The 10,026-nt window shown below is 39.2% G+C and overlaps 1 protein-coding gene across 1 annotated transcript in view; it reads right to left on the bottom strand.

The window, feature by feature from the left end:
* Positions 1 to 10,026, bottom strand: part of slc2a13a (solute carrier family 2 member 13a) — a 63,903-nt gene that overhangs the window by 49,719 nt on the left and 4,158 nt on the right. The window contains exon 2 of the mRNA XM_007577731.2: positions 452 to 611. Within this exon, the coding sequence (XP_007577793.1) occupies positions 452 to 611 (160 nt within the window). The remainder of the gene's footprint in view (positions 1 to 451; positions 612 to 10,026) is intronic.

The raw sequence follows: 10,026 nt of genomic DNA, 5'->3' as shown, positions 1-10,026 counted from the left end.
TATATATATATATATATATATATATAAAAGGGCTGCTTTTATCTATAGCATCGCTCATCCTATAAGGCTTAAAGCTCCATTCAGTCTGACAACCGGAGAAGATGCAAACAGATGATAAACGTATGATAAAAACGCAACAGGACAGATGGTGGAGAGTTGTGTCTTTTAACTGCACAACGCGGCTGCTGTTAGTAAATGTTATGGACTGCTCTGTGCATATGCTGGCATTTAAGCTGAGGCACTTGATAAAAATGAGAACGCAAAGAAGAGAGGAATGTGCTGCTTTAACGACAGATTGAAAAAGTGTCTTTTTGTCGTCCCGCATTGCCTCTAAAGGAAGTAGCATGTTGCCATCTTAAACGGTAACGTTTTCATGTGTCGCAGCAACAAATCTCATCCGAAGTCGCTTGACGTCGTGTCAAAGGCCAGAGAGGGAACATTTGAGTCTGACCTCCATCCGTCGCGCCGCATGTAGCTGAAGGCGCCGTCGATGAGGCTGGCGGTGAACTGCCCTCCGGTGATGAAGAGGGTGTTAACGGTCACCAGCTGACCTCTGAGGTGCGGCGGAGAGGCTTCGGCGATGTACACGGGCACCGTCATGGAGGCGATCCCTACACAAGGAGACACAAAGCAGGAGTCACAGGAGGAACAGAGAATCAGCATGACGCGCGGAGGAAGCTTTTCTGTTTGTTCACAGACGCGGTTAGCATGTACTCGTGTAGATCTTCTGGATCACTTTGAGCCATCATGGTGGCGGTCATACCCAAAGCTTCGGAGTTTGGAGAGAAATTGTTTTGTTTTGTTTTTTGGACACTATTTTGAAGCTGAATCTCAGTTTTGTCCCAAGTCAGACTGCCACCGTCTGTTCCTTTGTCGCATGTCTTTTGCCCCTGGCTGCTCACAGAGAAATAAAGATCACTTGTGCTGAAAAAATTCTTTGAAAAAAAAAAAAGAAAAAGGAAAAAAAAAGACACAGAGATGGGCGCTTGGATTAATCAAGGTAGTATGTAGCCTACTCTCTGTAACATGAATTATCCTTCCACCGAAGAGAGACCAGTCAGCATTTCTAAATTACGTTTGAAACAAAATGGCATCTTTTTAAACCTTCCTGAATATGACGACCTGGAAAACTGACATGTTTGGTTTGAGTCAATAAAAAAAGAATTTTTCAAACTTACAAAGTAGAGCATAGTGATTAATCACAGTGCTAGAGTGTGATTCATCTGATTACAGTCTTTTAAATCGACTGGCAGTGCTGGCTTTAAACTATCTGAACTCGTTTTCATAGACCTTGAACCTACACACAGCCCTGCTTATTTAACACAACCTTGACACGATACTCATACAGTGATCCTAAATAGGGAGAACATTTAGAAAGCCAAAACATTTCTATAAAAAAAAATATATTAAAAAAAAAATCACACACTATGGTCACATAACCCTCCGAACAGTCTGTTTGGAGCTGGCAGTGTGCCGTAAGACTGATGCTCTCTGCAGCAGGCTTCTCTATTAATAGAGAGCCAGAGCTTTCTGCACCCTCCTCCCTCTGTCTCCTCCCCTCTTCTACCTCTTGCCAACACCCTGCCCTAAACTGCCGCCATGACTACGTGGCTAGCCGTTGCCATGGAGACCTCTTGCAGCAGGGGAACCAGCCACACTGTCTCCAAGCTTGCACCACACTGTGGCAGCTCTAGGAAGGCCAATCAATAACCAAGAGAAGGGCGTACATGCATGAGATTTTTTTTGTGTGTGTTTTTGTTAAGTGCTGATTAAAAACTTCCACGTACAGAACATCAGAAACATTGAGTTGGTCGACAAAAAGAAAAAAAAAAGGGGAGGGGGGAAGAAAGGATCCCCAACAACAATGCTGTGTAGTCAAGTTTCAGGATGGTGTTCGGTTACATAAAAACGATAGTTTCTGAGTGAGCCTCTGATTGCATAAACATGATTTTAGGAATTGCGGCGCAGCTTTTATCTTTGTTAATGTCTGATGGCGGAAATGCGAGCTGCAGATCATTATCGGAATCTAATTAAACACTTTAACACAAAGCTTGTCTGCTCAGGACAACATGGTGGAAATCTATTCATAAGGTTTAGGAAGACAGCTAAAGATCCGAGACTAAAGTTAACAAGAATGAAAGCAAGAAAAGAGAAAACATGGAAGACAAGCTTAGAATTTAGGAGGAGAGTAATCTTGATCTGTCATGTGCCTGATAACACACACACAGGTATATAGCTACACTCAAAGCGTGCAATACCTCAGCAATCAGCTACGTTTTTTTATGAAGAAAGATGTGTATGAAGTGCAGCGTTTTCACAAGTGATCGTCCGGTAGACTCGATTAGATTGGGGATCAAAATTGCAACGTTGCAGTTCGCTTTCGTTTAGCACTGTGTCAAACAAAACAAATCCTTTAGAAAAACTTGTTCAACTCCTCGCCTGTGGTGGCGCTGCAGCAAGAACCACTGAAAAAATCTTCCGAAGAAGACGTTGAGCACAACTTCCTTCTTCCAATGTGAACAAAAGCACAGTGGTGTCAAATTTTAGCAGTTGTAGGATTTCTCTTTCGTCTTTGGAAAAAAGATCACAAGCCATTTCTCCCGCCAGTGCTGGACTTGTGGGTTTGTTTTGGTTGCATTTACCCAGAATGCTATGGGCTATAGTCTGCTTCCTGGTTTTGGAGCGCTCTCTGTTCTGCTTGGCACCTATATCTACATTCAAACTACATCAGAGTTCACTTCAGTCCTAGGTCTTTGGACCAGAGTTCACTTTTGTCAGAGTCCGACTGCACATTTGCAGCTCCACAACCGATTAAAGTGGACTGAACAAGGCCAGTGTCAATGCACCCTATAAAATCCAACATCTTTTGTTCACACATACCTGCAGATGCATTCATGTGTTGATCAGGATCACGCTAAATTTGACCCATAGGGCTACCTAAGGTTTAAAAAAAGAGGCTGAAAAAGAGGCTTAGTGCTGTGAAAAAGAAAATACTTTTTTCACTCGTCTTTCCTTCCTCTATTAAATTTCAGTCTTAGACAAACCTTGTAAAGATCTTAAGCAGATCGATACATAATCTTGTATTAAAGTTAACAATTTTAAACCTATAAAAATCTCAATATTACTTCCAGCCATAACAGTTTTTCTCTCATTCCTAACTTTGTTTCCCTCGGGTACCTTGGCTATTAGCAACGAGAAGATGCCCATCGACCAACAGCTTTATAGCTTCTGTTGATGGCAAACCTCGACATAAAGAGAGTTTCTGACCTTCATTTAGCTTTTAAGACACACACACACACACACACACACACACACACACACACACACAACTGTGAACACACATTGTTTTTTCCTTATTATCCTTGCCGTGGTGATGGAATTGCCTTGGTAATAAACGCATCGCATTAGTCCCGAGTTCTCTGGCATTAGTTTAATTGGCTCTGAACAGAGCTGGCAAACTTTCGCCCATAAACTGGAAAAAGACTATTTGAATAAGTTCCTTCATCGGCAGCCAATCACTCTTGACATTTACCCGGATCTGAGTCTCTGACCCATCTTGTTTTGATAATCTGGCCAATGGGATTACACATTTTAAATATTGAAGAGCTCTTAAGGTCAAATACATTGATCATGTTGGTTGGCTTTATTAGGAAGATATACCATACATGATTACATCATTATTTCATTGTCAAATGTCCAATAAACAATGGCACAACAAGTATCAAACACTTGTTTGCTTCAGAGCTCCAATGTGGAAACCATCTGACATCAAAGTTGCAAGCAACATAAAATCTCAAATAAAATATCCCTTGACTTTTAACCCTCTGAGTCCTAAGTTTCAAATCTCCACCTGGGTGTTTTTTGCTTATTTTAGTTGTATGAAGTTCTTTAAATGTCCTGTGAGTAAATATATTTGCCCGTTTATCCATAACAACTGGAACGCTCAATATTAAACGTCTATTGAAAGAGTGTCACATCACTAAACCGAAGAAAAACATAGTCCCTGCTTCGGCGGGAGTCAAATTACTGTAATAACCTGATATCTGGAAAGCCCAACATCGATCCTTTCAGAAATAGTTGGAATTTTTCAGATAGTGCAAAGTGTCGTGGAATTACGGTACTGCAAATTTAGCTGAGTTGTCGCCGGCACGTTTGTCCTAGAAGGGTTAAAGAATGGGCTCCCAGTTCAGTGGTTTGAAGGATCTACTTTTCTAGCTTTATGTAACAGATAGCTGTGCTGCAGTACCAATGCTCGCTTTGACAGTAAGAAATGCTGACTAAGTATAAGCTCTGCCACTTTTACACACTCCTGTCACCTCCTTATATTGGGCAAACTTCTTCCAACACGACAGCAACTTTTGGCAATAAGGCATCTAGACATGATGACTCCGGTCATGCCAGACAGGGCTAGTGTCTTGTTAGTTTTACTTGCGAGTACGCATTCAGCAAATGAAAAAAGAAACGGCAGTGATGACCTGATTTTGACTTGCCTTCACGTTTTCCTGTTTTGTCTGCTTTGCTTAAGCTTTGAGTCACCAACATGTTCCCATCAAAGCCTCGTCTGCTGTCATCAACAGCCCATTTGTCTGCTGGTGTGACGGAACGGCTGATGTTGTTACATTTGGTGAGAGATAAATCATCTCAACAGCACGTCCAGCTACAGGTGGTGGCGGGGAAAACATGTCTGATCGTAAAGATAATGCTTGTTGGCAGCAGAGAGAATAAATCCTGTACAGGTTTACTTCACTTTAACTATAAAAAAAAAAAAAGAATTGCAGGCTGTAGGGTTACAGCTTTACTGTCAGGTATTGTAACTGAAGCTGATGCTGTTGTTTGAATTGTATCTTCGATATTTAAGATGCGACTCTGTTGGTGGAAAGGTGTATCATTGTTCCAACAAATACTTTTAAAAAGAAATAAAAAGTTACTTCTCTGCAAAGATGTTTCCAAACACTAACTGGAAAAAAAGTTAGAAATGAAAGCAGTACAAAGCTAAAGATCAAGAGGCAAAGCATTGTGTCAAATGACTGATCAGCATTGATTAATATAATGAATTACTACCAAAGATACTCAATTTAATTAGGAATGACTCCTTCACATATCACAGCAGCTTTCAACTGTAACTATTTCTAGTTGAATCTGAACCTGATTTACTAATTTTGAAAGTAGTTTGTTGCATTCTTTAATGAAATGCAGTCATATTCAATAAATAAAAATACTACCGGAAAGTTTATTCATTGCAATAACTCAGTTCAAGAAGTGAAAAATAATACAGATTAATTACACCCAGACTTATGATTTCAGGCTTTTCTTTCTGTTAATTATGACGGTTTTTTGCTTATATCCAATGAAAATATGGCATTTCAGAGTTAAATATTACATCAGACCAATTTTTTTAAAGTTTTTAATATAGAAATATGGGCTTGATGACATGTTTAGTACCTTCTTGTAGGTTGTTAATTTCAAAGTCAAGAGTCAAGGAGGAAACTCCACTCCAATGGCCGACTCTACTTTTTTTTCTCTTGCCATTTTGTCTGTTTGCAATGAAGAAACACTATCAAGTTAAACAACTGGATTAGTTTTTTATATCGAGAAGAACGTATCACGCACTGCCAACTTTCAAAAGTCAGACACATCTGCTCACTTTTACGATTCAAATCGCATTTAAAAGTAAAAACATGGAGCGCTGTCATTCATCAGCGTACTGCGGCTGACCGGCAGGACTGAAGAATTCCAAAAAGTAGCTTAACAGCACTCGCTTGAATATAAATTCCTTAGAAAAACAAACAAAAAACTTGTTGCTTTTGGTTTGTTTTTAATGAGTTCTCTGTTCAGCACCAAGGACAGCTCAAGACAGTCTCACTCACACACACACACACACACACACACACAGTTTAAAGCCACCGCCTGGTCAGGCTGAGCCTCAAAGCTNAGTTTAAAGCCACCGCCTGGTCAGGCTGAGCCTCAAAGCTGCACGGCACACTTATACCAAAATATCTGTCTCGGCCTTCTGCAGGCGGCCTGTAGGCATGAAACGCAGAACTCAGCGCTGACTCACTTGATCTGAATGAAGGAGATATTTCACAAAGCCCTCCACGCTCTGATCTCGAGTGAGAAACAAGAATGTTTGGATAAAAATGCAACGGAAGGACAAAATTATTTGTTTTGACGATTTGACTCTGTTTTTTTTTTTTTTTTTTAAATGGTAACCGTTCCGGTTTAACTCGCAGATAAACAAAGTCCTCATTAAGCGTCCACTGCGGCTTTCGCTTGGTTAAGGCGACACTTCACACTTCATTACATAAACCAAACCTATTAATTAGAAAGCCTCCTGGTAATGAAACGTTATCGTAGTGTAATTAACGTGGCTGCTTTTATTCACACCAATCAACTGTTTGCGGCGACAAAACACATCAGCATGTGCAAAGTGCTGCATAATAATTTAGCCAAACAGCGTCATTATACAGTCAAACGGCCTCTCTTTTTTAGGCTCTGTGAGTTTTCTGTCTGTGGCTGGAATGGCAACCGCTAACTGAGGCGATGGGGAGTTTCTACTGGAATACTTTAAATTGAGAAAGAAAAGTGAAGAACGACATGAAATAACTGCTTCTATTTAAAACAAAAAAAACTTAAGGTCTTCACTATGCTATCCCCAACAGGCAAATTTGCCTTCATTGAGAGCATCAGTGCAAATGTCGTCTTGTCTGTGTATGTCTGTGCCTTCTTTGGGCAGCAACAGAATAAGCAACTGAATATTCAGTTGCTTATTCAGTTCTAAGCAACTGAATAAAACTCATAATTCTGGCATAAAGATGTATACTTCTGCTTATTGTCGATCAATGGTTTGTTAGATTAAAATTAGGTCCAATCTATTAGCTGATAGCATCTTCTCGCTCAGACCTTCTTTTAGTGTTGTAGTTTGGCCGCCATCCAGAAGAGGGCGGCGTTGGTCAGCCAGCAGTAAGAGAAACAAAAATGGCGGAGGGGGCATATCCCTAAACAGGAAAATGAAACTAAAAAAACGGAGTTCGGTGTTGGTTGTAAACCGCTCTTTATGCAGTTCTGTTTGGGAATAAACACTCTACAAGCTCAAGCTGTTTCTGTTCACTTGGTTGACACCGAGTGTCAAGTAAAAGTCTGCCGTCCTGAATCCATTGGAATCAGATTCAGTGTTTCACACGTTTTCTTTAGCCTTAAGAGGCTTTCTTTTTGTTATATTTTATGAGTTAGCGTACGTTTAGTAATGTGAGAATTATCTGTTCATTCGGTCATCATTTAATACAGCTGATAACATGTATTTAATCACCAAATGGAGGTTTGATGATTGGTACAGAATTATAAAGCAGTAAGTAGTAAAAGCACGTTTACTGAAGCTGATAGCTTACGTTTGCTCACCAGTTAACATTAAGTCTCGCAGAACATGAGCTGATTTTCATTTTTAACACCTGTTTCATTTATTTATTTATTTTTAGCCATTTTCTGACATTAAAAATAAGCAGTTAGCTGTGAAAAGCATTTAAGCGCCAGTAGTCAGAGTGGGCTGACTCAACATGGCATCTGTTGGACCCACTGGTTCATCATCAACCAGCTCACACCTTAAATCAATTTCCACCACATTGCAAAAACACACACAGAAACCTGTTCTATTGCCAAACTATGAGTCTCCCATTACATCAGCCTCACATTGTTTTTTTGTTTTTGTTTTTTGTTCTCCTCATCATTATATATTCTGTATCATTTGGCATTTTCAAGAGTGTCAAACCTGGCTGGCTCTGAATTATTCTCAAAAAATATATGACGTAATGTAACATGCCAGCTATAATGAATGAAATTGTATGTTTTTACAACCATTTACACATTAAGATTATTCATAAAATACTCAATATTTGATTTCAGTTCTACAGGGTTTCTACAAATTGTTTGTCACAATTCTAGGATGGATGTGTGCCATGCAAGTATCTTCAGTTCGAAGGGGTAAAAGATTAAGGTTCAATATTAATCTTTAAGATAAAAGATTCAATATTCTATTTATTTTATTATTATTTTTGATACCTCTGCAGGCCTGAAGAATCCAATACTTTTTCTATAACAAAGTTTCAGAATTTCCTTAAATTAACTCCCATATCGTCTAAAAATGCAGTTAATTTAACCACCTTTTTTCTTCCCCCTACAGCTAAACAGAAATACTATTTTAGCTCTGTCTGAAACATCTTCCTGCAACTTAATTAAATCGAAACTGACAAGTCCCATAATCCTGAGCCTCTGCTTCACTACTGCCGATTCAGACAACCCCCGTGTTCTTGGGCAAAGGTCAACGCAACAATACCCTGGCAGCAGCAGACGTAGCACAGTCTTCGGTACGGAAAAAAAAAAAAAAAAAAAAAAAAGGGAATCGTGGCATTAAAGAGCATGGCCTTTCTTGGTTTGACAAACAGTTCCCCTGACCTTTTTCCACAGAGTTCAGTTCAAAAATGCTTAGAGGACGGCTTACAAGTGACAGGCTTGTTTTGAGGATAATTGAAGCCAATGGAAAATGTTTGTCTTATCAGTGTCTCCTGCGGCTAATTGCGCTCCCAGAATTCGTCTCATTATCTATTAGGGCCCGGCTCACGTATGTTCGGCTTAATGAAGATCACTCTGTTGGATGACGCTGGAAAGAGGGGGCGGGGGTCCTTACGGTAACAGAGCCACATACAATTCAATGGCTGGAACAACCAAGATGGTTAGTTCCCTCCACATATCAGCAATCAGACCAGGTGTAAGCGTATCTGCTCCATTTGCACTATTCATTTCAACTATTAGCATAATTACCACAACATTTACTTTTCTACTGGAGCAGAATTGACTTCCCTTTTTTCTGTACTAACTGTCAAGACAACAAAAACACACAAAACAGTTCAGATTTGCGAATTGTATGTCTTTGAAAATGCAGCACAGCTGATCAGAACATACTGACTGCAAAAAAATTAAAAGCATGTAGGATAGACTGGTGCAGCACAAAGCTGTTCAGATCTTCACAGACTGTATCACTTGGCAATTATACAACTAGATGGACATGGATCAATAGTGGGGTTCCTCAAGGCTCCATTGTCTGACCACTTTTATTCACTAATCTAAATGTTCTTTCTCTATAAGATAATGCAGCACTATAACAGCAATACAAAGAAATCCCTGTGTCACCACATAACCAAACTGCATTAGGGTTATTGAGAGAATGTATCTATGAAATAAATACTTGAATGGGAAAAGATTTACTCTGGTTTAGTGCAGATAAGACAGAAGTTGTTGTTTGTAAAGCTGACTGTACACTTTAAGGTGCTAGCTCCTTAAATACGAATATCTTCCATATTTATGGCATATAGATTATATTTCAAAAAATTAAAAATCACTTTTTTGAAAATCATAATAGCATATATCCAAAGGTAAGAAAAAAGAAAAGAAAAAAGATAATAGTAGTAATACAGACGTGGCCTTATTAAAACCATGTTTCTGTTTTCATTACTTGTCTTGGCAAATTTAACATTAATTATTTGACCATTTGATTGCATTAATTAAATTGTTACTCTAGGAATCAGGTTGGGGGATTTGAATGTTACTGTTTGTAGTTGAGCTATTGCAGCTTCCTCGAAGTTCTTGTCATGTAAACAAAACAATTATGTCAGTGGCTAATTTATGTAAAGCTAACAAGTAATTATCTAATAAACATTTACATTAAGTTGTAGTGGATTAATATTATAGATGGGCGGTGCAAAATACTTACATTTGTCTCTTCTTTTCATAGTGTAAAGCAGTGGTGCCCCTGGTGTAAACATAGACATAATATAAGTCTATGTATACATATATATCTTTGGGTGTAAAACCTAAACGATTGCTGTCTTTCTTCTTCTTGTGATTTTCAAACAACTTTCCGGTGCGCATTACCGCCACCAACTGGTGAGAAGTGTGGGTCAACAAGATTCCTCGGCGGCTTGAACATCTTTTTAAGGTTCCGGTGGAATCCATTTTATGAGGGTGAAGAGTAAAGTT

This window comes from Poecilia formosa, unplaced genomic scaffold, assembly GCF_000485575.1.
Source record: "Poecilia formosa unplaced genomic scaffold, Poecilia_formosa-5.1.2 Scaffold9, whole genome shotgun sequence".
NCBI classification, from domain to species: Eukaryota; Metazoa; Chordata; class Actinopteri; order Cyprinodontiformes; family Poeciliidae; genus Poecilia; species Poecilia formosa.
Note: the sequence above shows the minus strand (reverse complement) of the source record. Positions and strands in the feature narration are given on the sequence as shown.